The sequence below is a fragment of the Orbicella franksi genome, chromosome 9 (genome assembly GCF_964199315.1).
Source record: "Orbicella franksi chromosome 9, jaOrbFran1.1, whole genome shotgun sequence".
In the NCBI taxonomy this organism is placed as follows: Eukaryota; Metazoa; Cnidaria; class Anthozoa; order Scleractinia; family Merulinidae; genus Orbicella; species Orbicella franksi.
Genome location: NC_138153.1, coordinates 18,581,379 through 18,602,837, shown reverse-complemented (window position 1 = coordinate 18,602,837; position 21,459 = coordinate 18,581,379). Strand labels below are relative to the sequence as shown.

The window sequence follows — 21,459 nt, the reverse complement described above, 5'->3', positions numbered from 1 at the left end:
GCTCCTGTAGCAGCCTGGTAAAAAAACCTGTTCTTGTGATACCACTTATATCGATGGGCACTGATGCAGTTCCGAAATATCGTACGTCTGATTGTCACGTTTTTATCTCCTTCATAGAAAAGAACCAAATAACTCGAAGGTCTAGAGTTGAATGTATTGTTATCAAGCTCGATGACGGTCTTTGAAGAAATGTTGTGTTTAAGTGGTCGAATAAGGACACCAACGGCATAGGTTTCACCGCTGTTTTTCACTCTTTCATTACTGCTGCTGGTAAAAAGAATATTTTTGATGAGCACTTTGGCAAATGTTTGTTCATAGATTGCCAACCTTACATCATACACATTATTTATAAAAGTGCAATTATCAATGGAGATATCGACTAGAAATGAGGTATTTGCAGGAGATAATGATAACCCGCAAAATCCGCAACGAAACGCGATCAATGTGATGTTAACCAGTCTAATGCGGTATTTGGGACTTGTAAACAGCGCTTCCTTGTTCTTTGCAATTGCATTGTTTATTAACAAACTGTCTGCTATCGTTACGATCCCTGTATTACCGTTCTCAGCAAATACCTTGATAATGAGCCCTGTCCTCGATGATAGAGCTGCGTGTTTAAAACTGCATTTGGAAACGGCTATATTACTTTCACCTCCAGTGTTAAACACATGTAAAGCACCGTCGCGTGTTGTTCGTGTTTTCTTATAATTATGAAACTTTGACTCTTCTGCTGTAACGTTTCCACTTTTTAGCAAAACATGGACAGCTGTGCAGTTGGAATATGTACCGTTCCATTGCTCAGTGGTTACATTTCGAAGGTTCAAATTTAGTTTCTGCGGACTTCATTGATTATGATGTCCACGCCAGAAGGGTTTTCCAATTAACACTGCACATCCGTACTTCTTTGCTCCACAATTGGCGAATATAACGTTAGTAAGGTTGACGTCTAAAAAACCATCAGGGCTATCGACAAAGAGGGATCCGCCACCGCCAGCTTCGTTTTCCTTAAACGTAGAGTTTAAAACTCTTAACGAAGCACGGATATTAGCCTGAATAGATATGCACGAACCGGCTGTTTTCGTTGTAGACTGGTTGTGGAAAGAGGAGTCCTGAATATCTACATCTGCTTCGTCATACTGAGTTTTAATGAACTGGACGGACGGATAGTTACGGTACTTCAGGTTAACGAACTTTGCTCGAGGTTTTCTCGCATGTGAGAAGTACAAACTGTACACAGCAAGTTTTGGTTTCTTATCCAATGAGTTTTTCCGGGAAGGTAACTTGTTAAAGCTTAGCTCAAGATCTTTGTATGTCTCATTTGTAATAGCTGTTGAACAGGGGAGGGGCAGAAGACTCCTGAAATTTTCGTATAGGCATCATCCAACAAAAAATGACGTCACATCCGGTTTAAACTGCGCTTCGCGGCTCGTTTCACAAAGCGAGAAAATGGCGTTTCGGTTACTCACCATTTCCGTCTATTTGTAAACCATCAGTTTCGTTTCATTTTATATTGAGGATGGAAAGATGTTGCAGACACATTACTTCGACGTTTTAAACAAAAATTTCGGGAAAAGAGAAAAGTTTATCATTGTTTTGAAGCAAAATAACGGAGAGCCTTTGGTCATCGTCGGGCGGATTTTATACATTTGCAAAACTGGTGTTGTTCCGACTTTTGGTTCTTGTTGTTCGTGATTTAGTGATAACAATACGTGCAATAGTCTATAATGTTAACAACAACCTGGATGAAGTATTGCCGGCCATAGTTTGCACTGTGTACTACGGAAACATAATTACCAGAAGCCGTTTAGCTCCGAAAGTCGCTGTCACCATAGCTTTTGTTGCTCTTGGTTCACGTGTATTGGTAGAAGAGACAAGCTGGATCGCATGCTGAAGGTCAGTATCCCACATTCCCACATCTCTCGTTGAAGATTGTTGTTTTCAGTAAGATACAGTACATATATATTGGTACTTTGGGGTCATCAGTCTCTTTCTCTTGGTGAGTGCTTTTAAAACGCCCAGTAAAAACTTGATTCACGGCATGGAAGCTTATGTCTCGCTGGATCGAAATTCGAGCAAGATTTTTAAGTTCTAATCCTCTTTAAAAGTAACTAAATCAATTATTCAAATCCAAGCCATCAGGGGGAATCTGCCATTGAAGCTGCCCTAAGGTAAGGTCCTGTTTAAGGACCTTCCGCTTTGAAAATCGTGGGGTGTTCTTTGAGGCAACACAGGTCCCATTTCTATGGTCTCGGGTACCCGAGATAACCCTCCCCCTGAGGCAACTTTATCAAGTGTTTGTATGTGAAAATGTAGCCCCTGTAGGCCGAGTAAAAGTTGACCCTGCATGATTATTCGTAACTCTTATTAAATGATCAAATGTGCAACTATCCCTCTTTGTTTAAGTTTCCCTCAGTCATTTGATCACAGTGGGTTTTGCTGAGTTAATTGTCTCTTCTTTGATACAAATTGCTGCTTTAAATCTTAAATCTAGGCATTACGTGACACTCGCCATGCCGAGAGTTGTTCCAGGTAGGCGAGCCAAAGTGTTTACGTATACTCAAAGAAAAGTTTTTGGTTACTTTACCTGCCAAGGCAAGTCAACTTGCTCACCTGAATTGTCTCGCCCCCAAGTCTGGTTCATCCTCGTGTAAACAGTTGGTTGAATTTTGCAAAGAAATAAGTGAAAAGTTAGCTCCGCCAGGGTAACTCGGGGAAAGGGTTGTCTCTGGTACACAAGAGCCATTCTATTTTATTTCCATTTTCCCTCTTCCTCTTCCAACTGATTATGCAAAATGTACTGTCCAAAATCTTTATGGGTACTGGTGTTTGAGAGTGTCATCTTTATCACTACTGTGGAATGTACCTCACCTTACAGCCACCCCCATTAACACAGCCACCTCGTTATTATGGCCACTCTATTCTGGCTCAAACAAAAGCTCAGTCGGTCATTTTCTTATTTATTAATTATACAGATTTTTGTGGCCTGTTGGTGACCAGATTAACAGAATTCTGGCACATTGTAGGAGTAATTTATGCAATCTGTAGTTCCAGAAAATATCCATACCTCCCCCACGGAAGGGAATTTTTCTGAGTCCCCCCCCCCCCCCTCCACCCCTCTGGAAATTCCGATTGAGCTTCATACATTTCTTTAAATTTTTTGGTCTTATAGAACCCCCCAGGAAATTACATTCCCTTCTGTGGGGGGAGTATGGATATTTTCTGGAACTGAACAATTTACATGTACATTAAGCAACAGGCAACATTTTGATAGTGAAGTCCCATGCATACATGTAACTCTTGATTATTTTGAGATTTTATCTTTATTATGTCATCAAGGCAATAATATTTTGATTCCTGCTCCAGCGGGAGGAGGGGGGAACTCTCCTCTATGTGCTATATATAGCTATGAACAGCCCCAAAGGGTATGGTTATGCAGCTGTTTTGGTCATAAATACTCAAGGGTAAGGCTTTTACCCTCTAGTTTTTAATGTGGTTTTTTTTTAGAATAAGGTACCTCAATTTTCATCATTATCGATAAGACCATCAACAAATTTAAGTCCTTCAAAACTTATGTTTAGGGCAACTGTAGCAGTCGCAACAGTCATAAGTGAGGTAGGGAAAATCGCAGGTTATAGTCATAAATAGGTTAAGGGTTTAACTTTTGTGAAGAGGGCAACATTGACCCCCACCCAATTTTTCTGGGATGTACCAAACACATTTTCCTAGCAGTTACTACAGTCTTGCTTTATTAAATCAAAATAGTACTTGCCGCCAGGTACTTTATAAAAGTATAACCCCTCCAGAAGCCTTGACAAAGTACATGTAATATCAGGTGCTAACAATAATCTTTTTTGCAGCTAATTAAAATTTAGTATTAAATTGTACTGAACTGGTGCAGATTCAGTATACATTATATTTTGTCACACTTAGGTCACACTTATTTTAAGACTACTCAGCAGCAACTAGTACCTCTTGTATGACCATGCGGTAACAGTATATTCCAAAAAAAACAAAATACATGTATATGTATTACTATCCTGCCTGGAAGAGTGTGTAGAGAGAGCACACAGTGCAGTGCCTTACTGTATGTCTTTTGTTAGGTATAAGAATCTTAAATTTAGAAGACTTGTATTGATCTTTTAGAATTCACAAAAAAGTTGATACCTTGACAACTCTCCTTTAGCTGTGTCACTTCATAATAAATTAGCAGTTTGGTATGTTAATGTAGCATAGAACTTTAACTAAGTTATTGCACCGGTATCACAGAGGTCATGGGTTGGAACCCAGTTCATACCTAATTTTTTTTTCAGCCTATAATTTCACCTTTGCTTAAGTTGTGTATAGTTGCAATGATCAATCATGTCTTTATAAGTTAATCAATGTATATACGTCACACTGACAGCAAGCCTATTAAGAGTCCCTGTCCATAAAAATGGAAAATAACTCGGCAAGGGTCAAAAATTCGATTTCGCTCATATTTTCATGTTAGATAGGCTAGGGCATGACAAAAACTACTGGATAGTTTTTTTGGCAAAATATCCTTTTATTTCAAAGAAATATGCAAATTACCAAATTCCGTTAAAATCGTCATTTGACGCACCATTTTATTACACAAGTTTGAGAGCCTTGCATGCAAAACCACATCATTCTTCCGTCTTTAAAACACTCAAATATTTTTGTGCAATGTTTAAATGTGTACTAGGTTGATTTTAGGGAATGCTGCGTTGTCTTTTTGGGTGCAAAATAATTAAATTTCGAAGACATGCATTTCATTCACTTAAAAGTACTTCGTGGATATAATTAATTTTCACTATGTGCGAAACCTTCAAATGGATCAAGCTTCTGGTGGTTGAATCGCAGAAGGATGGTCTACAGATTCCTGTAAAAATTTCTTTGGGCAAATGATTGTGAGCGACGCGAGAGCTTTTCAAAGTACGTCAAAAATGCAAATATTTGACCATCCGTCGTCAAATTTCAATTTACGGGTTAGACGTATATTTTAGCATGCGTCACATGATTTGACCTATGTTAAATTGAAATAGACACAGAGCTGATAATTTCGAAATGTTCTAACCTCATTTGCTGTAAAAGGCAGGTGCAAAACCGATTGGACGTGTTTCTCTCACCATTCGTCGCACATAAAGCAGAAGTTTGCTTTTGTTTACATAACGTCCGATGTACATCGCCAACTGTCAACTTATTTAACGGTCGAATACCATGAATCTGTGACCCTCTTTCGACACATATGATCACCACTCCATCTAAGTCTAAAACGGCTGAGTCATTTGTAGATAGTTGCTTGCTTTGCACTGCACCAAAATATTACGTTTGATCATCATGGTTTGATGGCTTGAATCCTTGCCTGTCATCCCATTTTAGGGGGTAGGGGTAGGACAATTTCTATCCTAATACGTAAGGCTCTGTAAGGTTTGGAATCACTGGGAGCACACAATCGTGATGAGTAGGGAAGAGATTGAATTAAGAAATGAAAAGAATGAATAGCTTACCATTGCCCCTGTTGTTATCTTTTACTCGACCACCGCTACCTACATGCCCTGCGTAATACTGTAACGCTAAACTCACACCTAGGTCTTTTCGCGCTACGCAATTATTTTTGGTTTACATGTAATACAGTGGGCTATCCTCGGGGAAATGGGTGATGACCGCTTAATGGGGCTAGCCGCTTAAATAGAGATTGGTGTACCTTGAATATTTAATTTTTCACTGTCAGGCTATAAATGTCTTGGTGAACATTCAAGACAATCATGATAGACATGTGTTTGAATTATCACTCGTCATGCACCTTCAATTTCAGACTCTTATCTGCCATCGCCCTTTCCAAAACAAAGTTCTTAAATTTTGGGTGGCCGCTTAATAGGGGTAAAGACAATAATGAAACCCTTATCGGAATGACCAAATGGTGGCCGCGGAGGTAACCGGTCAATAGGTGTTTTATTTATAATATTTTACTGACGATAATTTTGGACTGTATTGACAACAACATACCAATGCCTCGCCACTAAGCAAACAAAATACGCCAAATAAAATGGCATGGCCAGGCCTATTTACTCACGTAATTACTAATTAAATTTAGTCTGTTTTTCTCACGAATTAGACACGTTGTGATTTCCTATTTTTATTTCAGCTAGTTCTTGCTTCATTGATCTATAATTTGCTTATGGCGATTTTCTTAAAATTCTAGTGAGTACAGGCACTAGCTTTATCAGCTGTTGTCTGAAACGTCAGAACGTATAACAAACGTGATGTGGACCGACGCCACGTACACTATAGAACGCGATTATATAAATATACACATATTATTATATATATGAACAAACAGATGAACAATGATTAAATTGTTTCAGTTATCCCGAGAGAACTCTATACAAAATAGATCAAAATGTGCAGCATATGCCGTGACAGCATTGCGTGACGAACAAATAACGGCTGTAAGATTGTGCTGCGCCGACACGCTTATCAGCAATGGTCAGCAATCGATCAAACGCAATATTTTGGCGAAGCGTAAAGCAAGCAACTATCTACAAATGACTCAGCCGTTTTAGACTTAGATGCAGCGATGTTCATAAGCGCAGAAAGATGGTCACAGATTCATAGTATTCGACCAAAAATAGGTTGACAGTAGGCGATGTACATCGGACGTTAACCTTGTGTAAACAAAAGCGAACTTCTGCTTTATGTGCGACGAATGGTGAGAGATCGACTAGAAACACGTCAAATCGGCTTTGGACCTGCCTTTTACAACAAATAAGGTTAGAATATTTCGAAATTATCAGCTCTGTGTCTATTTCAACTTTTTATAGGTCAAGTCGTGTGGCACATGCTAAAATATACGTCTAACCCGTAAATTGAAATTTGACGACGGATGGTCAAATATTTGCATTTTTGACGTACTTTGAAAAGCTCTCGCGTCGCTCACAATCATTTGCCCAAAGAAATTTTTACAGGAATCTGTAGACCATCCTTCTGCGATTCAACCACCAGAAGCTTGATCCATTTGAAGGTTTCGCACATAGTGAAAATTAACTATATTCACGAAGTACTTTTAAGTGAATGAAATACATGTCTTCGAAATTTAATTATTTTGCACCCAAAAAGACAACGCAGCATTCCCTAAAATCAACCCAGTACACATTTAAACATTGCACAAAAATATTTGAGTGTTTTAAAGACGGAAGAATGATGTGGTTTTGCATGCGAGGCTCTCAAACTTGCTTAATAAAATGGTGCGTCAAATGACGATTTTAACGGAATTTGGTAATTTGCATATTTCTTTGAAATAAAAGGATATTTTGCCAAAAAAACTATCCAGTAGTTTTTGTCATGCCCTAGCCTATCTACCATAAGAATATTAGCGAAATCGAATTTTCGACCCTTGCCGCGAAATTAAGAATTTGTCTGATTTTTACAGGCAGGCAATCTTAAATAGTAAGGTCAAAGTCATGGCCTTGATTAATGTTTTTCAAGCTGAAAATCACTGCATTATTGAAATTGGGTTAGAGGGGACTGGAAAAGATTGAGTTGCCAATTGGGAACATATTTGTTTATAGCCATATTAATGGCTACCAAGTTTCAATGATCTCTGTTGTATATATGGTCTGCACTTGATGTAATATTGGGTTTGGTGTATGACATCATCAGTCCTCTCATTTGCATATATTTTACACATTTTAAACTTAAATATCTCCAGAACTAATGCAGATATTTGCAAAGGTAAACAGCGCTTTTTGTAATCTATAGTGGAATTCTATTTGATACTCCTAAAAATTCTGAATCAAGGGGTAAAAATTTGATGATAGTAGCATGCCAAATCATTGAGTTGAATTTATGCTGCTGACATTTACGTGTACTGTAAGGTGTTGAAGAGAATTTTGGAGGGGAATTTGGTGTGTTTATCAAATTGCCAGAGGTTGGTTGGTTGGTTTTGTTATTGCTTTGTCATTATCTTCCATGTATTTTTTTTAAAAGCAGAGTGGTTGGTAGCAAAAGCAAAACTGGCAATATTCTTACTTACCTGTGTTTCTAAAGTCATGTTTTTAGGTTTTTGTGGTCAATCTATTAGTAGCTGCACTGTCTTAAATTACAACAGAAAAGATGTGATATTAATTATGTAAGTTATACTTTGGTATTGTTCATACCAAAATTATAGTAATTTTCTGGTTCAATGTTCGCCTCTGCATTAATTTGATTAAACTACTGTAGTTTATTTTTTTAATCGAATTTAATTCTGTCAAAAGGGAGGTGTGAATCTAAGAGCAATAGTAAACTAGACCAACAAATAAACGAAAATCTGCCACCATTGCTTTCATGGCTGAGTGGAGATAGATCTAAGTCAGACCAACATTAGAAAAAAAATTACTGATTTATTGGAGGGTTGAAATGGGATCCTGGCTATGGGAGAGTAGGAATCGGGACTGAGGGGGTGGGTGGTGTGCTTGTGAATTTAAGAACCTCTCTGAAAGTGAAAACAAACTGTAGGTTTGAAAAGTTTGAAGTGGAAGTAAAAATTATACTTTAATATATCTTGTTTGTTAAGGGGGTAAATGAGCAAATACCCACTTACGGTGAGTCATTGAAACAATTACATAATTTATATTTGTCTTTTCTTAGGTGGTTACTTCCTGGCATATACACCCCACACAGGCATACAATGCTATGATTTAGATGATGCAACCTGCTTTCCCTTGTTTAACATACACGTAAGAGTATCAGTGGAACAGTGTACAAGTGTGATTTCTCTACTGATAATGAGAATTATAATAAAGATACAAAGCCACTCTGGTGTGATTTATTTAATTATTCCTTAATAGTAAAGTGAACCAGTTAAACCAAAGGTTGCACTCTGTAAGATCAGGTGTACAAAAATTGAATAGAAAATTTCACTACATCAATTTTATTAATTAACTAAACTTCTCTGCAAAATAAATTTGGTATGTTGTTGTACTGGTAAGAATATATTTTGGAATTTTTTTATGGGAAATGTTTCCATTTAAAAATGTAGCTCATATGCCACAACTATAATTCTCCTTTCTGTGGTGTTGTCTTTTGTGGTAAATTGTGAAAACAAATTATGTTGACCTACATGTAAGTTAAAAAAATATACAAGTGGTAGCTCTTCTGAAAAAAAAAAACTTAATTTGTTGTTGTTTCTTCTTGTTCATTTTTTCCTTGAACATTTTTATTTTCCTAATAAGTAGTCTAGCTAGCCATAAAAATGTTTTGTTGTCTCTGAGACCATTTTCAAGATAAAAAAAGTGATTAGTATATAAAATTTGAATTTTTTGAGGGGGGGAGGGGACCTTTTCAGAATTTCCCTACAAAGATCACAAGGTACAAGGGAAGGGGCAAAAATAGAATTTTAAGTGTTAAAACATATGTTTTCATTATCAGTTTGGGCCTTTCTGTGAAGCTGCAAAGTATACTTGAGGATAATGTTATACCCATTTTAATTCAAAATACAAATGGAAACTTACATTGACAATCACTTAATCTCTTGGCACTGTTTTGTTGTTTAATAATTGCCTTTTTTCACAAAACAATAATTTGAACATCTTTGTTACACAAGCTGGGGGGGGGGGCGGTATTCTACAAAGTTTGGAATGGAAAAGCCTTATCTCAAGATCCATTACCCCTTACCCTTTTGTATACATTTGTACCATTTTGATAGAAATGGCACCTCTTTTGTCGAACGTACATTGCAAAAGGGTAAATGTACCCCTTTAACAAACCTATTTAAGAATACTGCATCCCTTTTCTATTCCCTTGGAAAGAGGTTAATAAACAATACTATAGAATCTCTTCATTCCAGCTGAGGTGAGTAAATGAGAGCTTTTCAAAAACATTTTAGAACCAGAAGAATGGAATCCCTAACAAACAGATTTTCCTACCCTTTCATACACCTCAACTTGTGAAATCCCTATCATTTTACACCTGAAGCCTGAAAAAGGTACTCATCTTGAGCTGAGGCTCCCCATATAGGTCATTACAGAGAGCCTTCCCACATACATGTCAGGAACTCTTGACAAGTATTAGCTATTAAAGCTACTCTACAATCCAAGGGTAAATAAAGTATACTACTACTACTACTTTAAGTATTGATGAAGCTGGCTTCAAGACTGGTCTGAACCAACTTCTTCAGTTTTTTAGCACAAACTTGTTGCTCTCTGTCAATTTCTAGTACGAAACCTTTTCTTTGCTGATCTGGTCCAAGTTCACAGACACTAGCATCACTCTCACGACACTGACTCTATCAATGTTACTCACCGTCTGATTCTTCAGTTTCACTGCACCATGCTTCATCATCACTCATCATTGTTAGACATGAGTTCATCAGCCTGTAAAATTCACCAGCCTGTGTTGCTATTGCCTGTTCCCAGACTTCCTTTTATGGCTAGGTGTAGGGGCATGAAATTTCACTACTGTTTACAAACAATTTGTTTAGATGGCATATTGTATATTGAAAGAGTGATGAATTACTGAAAATTGTTAGTATTGTTAGTGTTCTCTCATTCCCTTAGGGATTGAAATATCTTGATGTAAGATTACATAGAGAAAGCACACTGAAATATAATGCACAATTTTTTAGTAACCTTTCAAAATGGGTTGCCAATATGACAGGGATTAATAAATAAGGAACTAACTGCAAACAGGGCAAATAAGAGGGTTTGAAGAACTAAAAGGTGCATGCTCGACCTCAGTGGTGGGGGGGGGGGGAGGGTATTGGAACTTAGCGTTGCTGACGTTTAACACTGTTGAAACGGAAAAATAAATTTGATTATAGATGAGAAAAAACCACGACATGCCCAAATTACTTAATCGCCGTTAAAACTAATCCTCTTGCTTTTTTTAAAGGGGTTCACGGCCTGCCTGTAACGAAGCGTTTATCAATTAAGGGATTGCTTAGGGAAAACATATCTTGTTTAAGGTTCCTAACCAATCGTAACATATTTTATGGCATCAGTTTGAGTCATGAGCAAACACGTGAGTTTGTGTTAGTGTCGATCGGCAAGAAAGTTCTGCAAAGCGCGTTATGTGTTTGGGTCTATTCTTGCAGTGATACGATTAACAGCACTCAAGTACTCTCGAGTGTTGGCAACAGTAAATTTTAAAAAAATGCATTTCTGTTAATAAGGTTCCCCAATGTCTAGAAACCTGTCATTGTGCATTTTTCTTAGTGTGATGCCTACCTAAGAGAATAGGATATTTGAATTGAGTGCAACTTACCTAGAATTCATTATTTTCACACAAACGATGACTCCTGTGGAATTCAGCGAGGAACAAATGGCGACATTTCGTAAAAAACACGCCTTCAAAACAGCGTGTTTTTGAATAAATAATTACCCTGTCCGTCAAACAAACTGATACGACGAGGAAGAAGACAAAATTTGTTTATCGTGGCCAAATAAAACGTTAAAAATATCCGGCCGATTGCAAAATATTGCCATTTTACTTACTGAGAGAACGATTATGCCATATTCAAATTTGATTTTGCCACTCAGCGCTCTTTTTTACCGGATGTGACGTCATTTTTTGTTGGATGATTTAGATACACAAAAAGTGCCAGGCGCGCAGAGTGTTCTCCCCCGCCCCTGCTGTTGAAACGTTGAGGTGTACGAAAGGACCTTCGTCTTTAGCGCACTTGACCTTCTCACAGGAAACGTAAACATCTACTTGTTTTAAAGTTTTGTGATCGCTGGATGCTATCTTCATAACTCTTTCAGAACTCTGTGCGCCATAAAGTCCATTTTGTTTGAAATGTGAACCACTGATATTAATGGAAATCAAGCGGCTTTTGTGCGATATAATCCAGTAAAAGGAGTTTGATACATTGCGAATTATCGTGAAAGGATGAAAATCCTTCAATTACCAGCCGGAAAGTTATGATGTCGTGTATCTGAATGCTCAAAGCTCTAGGACACAAACCTACAACTACGTTACGGCACTTACTGACCAACGTTAAAGACTGGGACGAACCTAACAACAGACAGGGAACAGTTTTACAAGATCAAGTGCTCCGACTGCCAGGCTTCCTACATTGGTGAGACTGGCAGAAACCTTAACTCGAGACTGACTTAACACAAACGAGCCACGAGAAATGGTGATGCCAACAATCACATTGCTGTACATCATCAACTGACAAACCACAACATTGACTGGGACTCTCCTCATTGTTCAACCTACAGTACAAACTATTTTCGACGACTGACTCTGGAAAGCTGGTACACTAACCTAAAACAAACGTCTCTTAACAGATGTCAACAACTACTGGCGCCTTACAAACGACTTATCCATGACGGAAACGAAACTGACAAACGGACTTTTAACAGACCGACTTAATTTGACCACAGACGGACCTAAAAACGACTAATTTGACTAACAATAGGCGGATCGAAACCGACCAATGACTGGTGACAAACTTTACACGAGTCTTTCAGCCAATACCATCATGGCTAAACTGACCAATCACGTTTAACCGACCAGACTTATAACATCATCGACTGACAAACACTATTCACTTGAGTCTGAAGATGACTTTCGCTCAGGTTGTCGAAGCGTCAGTCACCAACAACAGTTCTTTTCAGAACTAACCTCACCCGGACGATCACAATACGAACTACATTTATATCTGTCTACTGAACACGAAAATTCTTAACCAGGTGTTTTGAATATGTCAGAACTCTGATATTTCGCCAATTTATAACCAAACTTGCCATACTTACTGTATTACGGTAACTTCTAGTTGGTGCATTTATGTGGCAAACCCTGTCTTTTTTGCTGTTTGCCCCAGTCTCAAAATCGCGGCAGTCATAGAGTTATGTACTTTCACAAGGATTTTCAAAACGATCAGTTCTTTTCCGAGTGTTTCATTTTATCAGGCATAGATATTGATTCCGGTTTGTTGCTCGAACTTGTCTCAGTCTCGCTAACATCTAGCTGACTTCAGAGAACGGGCTTGATGTGTTTACTGAGTTTTCTACTCACTTCTCCACCGCATCGAATGAAAAGTGATTAAAGGCCATAGTGCAAATTTATGATTTAGGTTTCAGTTTTTCGACATGTTTTGGGAGCATTTGGGGTAATATTATTTCTTGTTAGCGAGAAAGTGAAACTCCACCGATTACTGGGTGTATGCGACTACCGGGATTTATTATAAAGACACAAGTGTTTTACTGGAAAATAAACCGCTTGGAAAATTAATACGCAACCACATCCGGGACTCGAATGGCATATTTTCCATATCCTCACTAGTGAAGATATCGATGATTTCACTGATATCAAGTTTGTCTCTTAAATGGTAATTAAATTCGTTGGTGTATGATCGAAACATCTTCGGGTCTTCCCCGAAAGTCTTCGGGAATCTTCGGTTATCTTTGGAAATTTTCGGACATGTTCGGCAACGTTCGTGTGACTCTCGGACAAGTTTTGGAGAATCTTCGTAAAATCTTCGCAAGTGGTCGGAAATCTTCGGAAAATCGTCAAAATCGCCGTCATTAGTATGTCTATATAATAAAAAGACATTACACGTTAGCTCGAAGATATGAATTTTATGTTCTCGTGGCAAGAACAATATCTCCCGAGTGAGCGCAGCAATCTCGTGAGATATTGTTCTTGCCACTGGAACATAAAATTCATATCTCCTCGCCACCCTGTAATATCCTCTTTTTACTGAACCAAATCTCTTGTCTCCGCCAACCGGCAATTTTCGCTTTTAAGGGAAGTTGAATAGAGTGAACTTTATTCGGTAAGTTGGTTTTGCTGAGTAAACTGGGCAAACCTTCGCCTGAAGGAAACATGGAAAAGGAGGGAAGCTCGGGGTTACTGCCAATTCGTTGAAAATTTCGCTTTCAACATTAAAAACACGAAAAACTAAAGAAGTATTTTGAAAGCTCCATCTTGTCTTTGCTTTGATTTTGCGTTGACAGCACGAAAGCGTGTGAAATAACTAAGATTGATTGGGTCTAATACTGTGGGTTAACATATAAACACGTTGCATGTTCAATTGCCACACCCTTGGAAAGCATACGTACTCTCTTGAATTTTACATTATAGAGAGGTTTTTAATTGACTGTCGTAAGACCAAACCAATTACTTACCGATTAGACTACTGAACCAGTCTCTAACGGCAATAAAACCTAAACCAAACACAGAGTACGTAATTGCCTGATCCCAGTATACTTTCGAGAATCAATTGAAAACCACTCTATAGGAGGTTTTGTTATAAATTTGTTTTTAATAGTAATATTACAAGATCAGAGCGGTCTATTTTAATTATTTAAAAAATCAAAAACAAAAACAAAAAATTGCTAGTCGATCACTGGTATATTTTGTGCTGAAATGCTAAGTGTTGACATCCTTCCCCATGACTAAGGAAGTTAGTGTTGTTTCGGTTTTTTATTGTAAACAAAATTATACCTACATGATCCAGTACATCAGAGACACGGGAATTGAAATATCACGAAAACTTTAAAATTTGAATAAAATGTTCTTGTGCCGACAGAATTGGAACTTGAAGTACCACTCTAGATTATTGTTTTATAAACCACGCCTTGAGAGGAGCTGATCACGTTAAAAATCGTAAATACGTTTCTTAATAGTATTTGGACATAACCACCAGACAACAAGGTTCTAACGTTGCTGCCTTAAAGAAAGTTTTCAGCCGAAATAATTGTAGGATACGTACACTGTACGCTACTATACAATAAATATTTTAATTACCTGATTTGCTGATTGACAGCATCAAGCTGAGAAGAAGCACAATGCAGGTCCACCAACAAGCCATCGTCAAATGCTCCAAGGAACGCGGAGCAATCAGCTCGAATAATTTCCCGTTTATGTCGTTACATTAAACTTCTCTTCTTCTGTGGTTAGAGTTATGAAACCTTGTGGAGATGAAAGAGCTACCGAAATGTTTCAAGGGGAGGAGCAATCAGATTGAAAAAATAATATTCATGAGCTCGGAAGAAATTTCTTCACCAATCCCTGTTCAATAATTATTGTCATACTCTATTCTATAAAAGGCTGACGGGACATCACTGAATGTTTGGTTTTGGTTTTGGTTTCTTGAGAATTGATCAACTTTAACGCAACCTTCACCTCAAAACTGGATCTAGAGTGTACGCAATTATTAAAGGAAGCTTTGTGCCACTACTCAGGTCAACAAACGAACCTGAACGGAAGAAGATGTATTTTCACCGGGTGCTAGGGTTATACAAATGAGCTTTTACACGAGCGATGGCTATGTAAACACACTGACTGTGGCAGATTTTAATCTGTTCTCGCGTGCAATCCAAGGAGATACCCACCGGTTTGAACTTATAGAACGGTTTATTAAGGTATGAAGTTTACTGTGATGTGCTTTTTAGGCTTCATTTAGACCCAACTTTTGAGATTTTTCCCGTCAAATTTGGCTAAATTTTAGTAGGTGATCAAGGGCCTCGCAGTAGGGTGTCTTCCAGCCTCGCCAGTAAGCTTAGAATTTTTCGAAAAGTTTCCATATTTCGTCAGTCAAAGTAATGAATGTACCTTAAAATTCGTATGAAAACGAAATTCCGTGAGCTGCATTTTTGGCGACGTAGCACGCTTCACAAAATCGGTGAATTTTTGCCTTTCTGATCACGGTCGGCAACCTCAGTTCGGCCAAAATTCAATTTTGGCTCGTAGCAAAGAAGAAATAAGGAATTGGAAAATAATAAATTGCTTTTTTATATATGTGTCAAACCCTTTTCACTGACAGAAAATGAAGGAAAATTATTTTAGGTCCCGAAGTCGAGTTGACCGCTTTTAGCGGGACTACCACTTAAGCTTTAATCTAATTTGGTTTATTGGTAATCGTCTAATGATCAATGACGCGAAAACTGAATTTCTAATTATTGGCTCCCGTCAACAACTTGAAAAAACATCTATTGATTCTATTATCATTGGCGACACTGTCATTAAACCGTTAGAAAGCGTCCGGAACCTTGGGGCCTGGTTCGATGCTCATATGCGAATGAATGTTCACATTGGCAAGATTTGTAGCAAGGCTTTTCGCGGACTATACAACATAAGACAGATCAGAAAATTCCTTACCGCGCAATCCACAAAGACACTGATCCACGCCTTTGTATCTTCGCACCTTGATTACTGCAATGCACTTCTATTTGGTCTACCTAAATACCAGATTGATCGTTTACAGAAAGTTCAGAATGCCGCGGCTAGAGTGATTTTTCGGATTGCGAAATTTGATCATATCCCGCCCGCTCTTATCGACTTACATTGGCTCCCAGTATCGTTTAGAGTTCAGTTTAAATTGCTTCTTCTTGTTTACAAGGCACTACACAACCAAAGTCCTTCCTACATAAATGATCTTTTATCCCTGAAACCAGCTACTAATTACGCTCTTCGTTCGTCTGCAAAATCTCTTCTGGTTGTTCCAAACGTCAACTGCTCTACACTTGGGGATCGGGCCTTTGCTCATGCTGCACCTGTTTTATGGAACTCGCTGCTATTAACTATAAGGACAAGTAGCAGCCTCGCCATTTTCAAAAAGCAACTGAAAACATTTCTTTTTAAGAAAGCTTTTCACTTGTGGAAATAGTTTTAAAGTTTAGTGATTTCCATTTATTCATTTATTTTAACTTAATGTAAAGCGCTTTTGAGTATGTTTGTATAGTTCTAGCGCTATACAAGTCTATTATTATTATTATTATTATTATTATTAATAGAATAAAAGATGGCTAATTCACATGGTTCCACTAACAGGGATCAAATAGTCCCGCAAGGCATGATGGCTTACAGATGAGCGAAAACGGAGAACATTGACTTCCGTATATACAGTAGTTTGAGGCCTTACTAGAAAGAACATTAACTTAGTGTGCAGATTAAGAGTGTCATATGTCTACAGTGGCCCACAACCGTCACGGCAAAAGAAATAACCTCACGGCGACAGTAGAAGACTCACGGCAAAAGAAATAACATCACGGCAAAAAGAATAACCTCCCGGCAAAAAAAAAAATAACCTCACGGCAAAAGGAAATATAACCTCACGGTGAAAAGAATAACCTCACGGCAAAAGAAATAGCTTCACGGCAAAAGTAAAAGACTCACGGCAAATAGATAAAGGACAAAACGACTCACGGTGAGGTTGCCGTGAGGATATTCCCTTTGCCGTGAGTCTTTTTGTTTTGCCGTGAGACTTTTACTTTTACCGCGAGTCTTCTTGTTTTGCCGTGAGGTTATTTCTTTTGCCGTGAGGTTATTCTTTTTGCCGTGACAGTTGTAGGCCACCGTATATATCAGATACTGGAGACTTTTACAGAAGGGTGTTTGCAAGAGAAACTAGATATCAAGAGAATATTAAGCTATTCCTACATCGCACTGGAAATAGAAAGTTTAAACTGAATTGTAAAGAGTGTGAACCAGCCGATTAAATCTAAGGGAATATTTTAAAGGTGTCAGTCAGTCGTTTGTGTGCTTTTGACAGTCCTATTATCTCAACTGCAAATGATTTTAGTGACCTTATATGACCACCAGGTGACACATAGGATTGAGACAATTATTGATGGAAAATAGGGCAAAAGAAAGACCTTGATAGAGGCATCAAGGATAACAAGGAGGGAAGTATAAATGACAATATATCCGCATACATACATATATATATATATACATATATACATATATACATATATACATATATACATATATACATATATACATATATACATATATACATATATACATATATACATATATACATATATACATATATACATATATACATATATACATATATATATATATATATATATATATATATATATAAAACGGTTATAAAATGCCTCAAGCCAACAAAGAATGCCACTGCGTCAAGAGGATCAATGAAGATTCACAGTCCAAGCCTCACCGCAAAAATGAATTTAAAAACGTTTGATAAAGCAAGGACGGACAACTTCTGACGGTAAAAAAAGTTAAAAAGTTAAAAATTTAATAGAAAAACGTTTCGGTCTTAGACCTTCATCAGTTACAAGAGAAAAAGGACGAAAACTAAGTTTAAATACGGTTACAGTGTGGGAGATTACGTAACGAAATGAAAAATACAATATTGTGCTATTAATACATCGTGATTAATACAATACAGGAAGAAAATGCAAAACGAGAAATACAATGCTGTACTATAAATTGCGTCATACAGGGTGATAATTAATAGACCAAACGAAAAGAATACAATACTGTGCATAAATTACATTAGTATATTCTCAGCTCCGACTATTGCATTTCTAGCTCTCTGATTGGCTCAAAAACTCCGACTATGAGCCATTAGTCGGAGTTTTACCTTATATGGAAAACAGTGCGCCAAGTTTAAAAATTTTCCGCTCTGTAAAATTGTTGAAATAAAAATCGGCGGCAAAAACCCGATTAAGAATATACTAAAACAATTATTCCATTCGACCTTGTTGGATATGAAGTGATCATAACCAACTCGCGCTACGCGCTCGTTGGTTATTTATCACTTCATATCCAACGCGGTTTCATGGAATAATTGTTAATTATAGAGCGTGATAATTGCAGAACTAGGTTAAATTCAACCTAAAAACTAAAAGAGTTAAAATAGATAAAACGGACTCTTGCAATGCGGTAAATATAACGGGAAAAATAGTTTGCAAAGATAAGCAGAAGAAACCTACGTTTACGCTGGACAAGGTTAATAACAAAATCCCAAATCGAGGCCTTTGGAGCATTAAAGGGTTGACAAACAACAAAATCCCTGGAGGGGCCCTTAAACAATAAGCTGTAATAAGATCCCAGGCAGGGCCTTTGAGCATACCTAACACCCAAAAAGCTGACAAAATCCAAGGAAGGGCCTTTGAACTGCCTTATGGCGCGAACGCATATTTACACAAGAGAAAGTTAATTATAACAAATTCTGTTTTTGGAGTGAAATTCTTTTCTTTTATTTAAGCCATGGGGAGCCAAAGAGAACAGTTGAGCACTCCAATAAGCCTCTTTCGTAATTAAAAACCTATCGATCTCGTCTGAGTCATTAGGGGCCTGCACCTGATCAATGCATTGGAATTCAAAATCATCCAAGGAGTGTGGAATTTTATTGAAATGTACTGCTACCTCACAAGTGGTTTTGTTTATGAGCATAGCAGACTTGTGGTTACGAAACCTAACCCGAAAATCGGTGGTAGTTGATCCTATGTACTGTAAACGACATTTCTTGCAGGAAACTAAATAGATCACGTTTTTAGAATCACAAGAAAGCCTTGAATGAATGGTGTATTTTCTGCCCGTTTTAAAACTTAGAAATGATTTAGATTCAACAAAGAAATTTCGACAGAGATCGCATCTATTTCTTTCACATTTAAAGCAGCCATTGTTTGGCTGAATTGTTTGTCCCTCATCGGCGGTTTTAAAACGAGATGGTGCTAATAATTCTTTCAGGTTTTTTGTTCTACGAAAAGATGGTATGATAGAGGCTTGAGGGAAAAGTTCTTTCAATTTAGGGTTGGATTGCAAAATCAACAAATGCTTTCTAATTATGCTACTCACATTAGGCAAATTAGGATTAAATGTGAGAACAAATGGAAATAATTTCTTCGATTGTTTTCCGCGTTGCCGTAGTAAATCATTCCTAGAAATGGTGGAGGCTTTGGAGAATTGATCGTGAACTAATTTGGAGGGATAACCCTGATTAACAAGATAACCCTTGTACTCAACTGTTCTCTCGGCAAGGAAAGTTTCTTCAGAGCAATTTCTCTTCAATCTAGTCGCTACTCCAAAAGGAATAGCCTTGAAGACATGCTTGGGATGGCAGCTAGAAGGTGGAAGATATAAATGACTATCTGTAGGTTTAGAATAAACGTCAGTTCTAATAAACCCATCCACAAGATGTAAAGTAAGATCAAGTACGTGAAGCTCACGTTCAGAAAAAACTAACTCGAATTTAATAGTAGGGTATAGAGAATTAATGTAATCAGTAAATTGATGTAAGGCAGGAAGGCCTTGCTGCCAAAGATCAAAGACATCGTCACGATAACGCCACCACAAGGACGGCTTTATCGGACCGGAAAACTTAGCTTTAAGATCAATTTCACCCATGGCTAGATCGGCATAACTACATGCATTTTTTGGACCCATGGCCGTGCCATGAATCTGAAGAAAGAAATTGTCCTTAAAAACAGAATGGTTGCTTTTCAAACAGATTTTTACGGCTTCTAATATGCAAGATGTAGACGGAATTTTGTTTTCCCTAGCATTCAAAGCTTTCCTAACTGCAGTAAGACCAAGTTTGTTATCGATGTTGGGGAACATTTTCCCTCAAGGCTCTATCATACCATCTTTTCGTAGAACAAAAAACCTGAAAGAATTATTAGCACCATCTCGTTTTAAAACCGCCGATGAGGGACAAACAATTCAGCCAAACAATGGCTGCTTTAAATGTGAAAGAAATAGATGCGATCTCTGTCGAAATTTCTTTGTTGAATCTAAATCATTTCTAAGTTTTAAAACGGGCAGAAAATACACCATTCATTCAAGGCTTTCTTGTGATTCTAAAAACGTGATCTATTTAGTTTCCTGCAAGAAATGTCGTTTACAGTACATAGGATCAACTACCACCGATTTTCGGGTTAGGTTTCGTAACCACAAGTCTGCTATGCTCACAAACAAAACCACTTGTGAGGTAGCAGTACATTTCAATAAAATTCCACACTCCTTGGATGATTTTGAATTCCAATGCATTGATCAGGTGCAGGCCCCTAATGACTCAGACGAGATCGATAGGTTTTTAATTACGAAAGAGGCTTATTGGAGTGCTCAACTGTTCTCTTTGGCTCCCCATGGCTTAAATAAAAGAAAAGAATTTCACTCCAAAAACAGAATTTGTTATAATTAACTTTCTCTTGTGTAAATATGCGTTCGCGCCATAAGGCAGTTCAAAGGCCCTTCCTTGGATTTTGTCAGCTTTTTGGGTGTTAGGTATGCTCAAAGGCCCTGCCTGGGATCTTATTACAGCTTATTGTTTAAGGGCCCCTCCAGGGATTTTGTTGTTTGTCAACCCTTTAATGCTCCAAAGGCCTCGATTTGGGATTTTGTTATTAACCTTGTCCAGCGTAAACGTAGGTTTCTTCTGCTTATCTTTGCAAACTATTTTTCCCGTTATATTTACCGCATTGCAAGAGTCCGTTTTATCTATTTTAACTCTTTTAGTTTTTAGGTTGAATTTAACCTAGTTCTGCAATTATCACGCTCTATAATGTAATTTATGCACAGTATTGTATTCTTTTCGTTTGGTCTATTAATTATCACCCTGTATGACGCAATTTATAGTACAGCATTGTATTTCTCGTTTTGCATTTTCTTCCTGTATTGTATTAATCACGATGTATTAATAGCACAATATTGTATTTTTCATTTCGTTACGTAATCTCCCACACTGTAACCGTATTTAAACTTAGTTTT

The 21,459-nt window shown here is 37.6% G+C and overlaps 1 protein-coding gene across 2 annotated transcripts in view; it reads right to left on the bottom strand.

Annotated features, from left to right (window-relative positions):
• LOC145497731 (uncharacterized) overlaps positions 1-21,459 on the bottom strand; it is a 63,247-nt gene that overhangs the window by 38,216 nt on the left and 3,572 nt on the right. Inside the window, exons 1-2 of one of the 2 annotated variants that reach the window (XM_081477572.1) lie at positions 17,039-17,642; positions 14,734-16,992 (exon numbers count right to left, since the gene is read on the bottom strand). In XM_081477572.1, the coding sequence (XP_081333698.1) occupies positions 14,734-14,797 (64 nt within the window). In that variant the 5' untranslated portion in view covers positions 14,798-16,992; positions 17,039-17,642. Of the gene's footprint in view, positions 1-14,733; positions 16,993-17,038; positions 17,643-21,459 lie in introns of those variants that run through there. The other variant, XM_081477573.1, reaches the window with a different exon arrangement.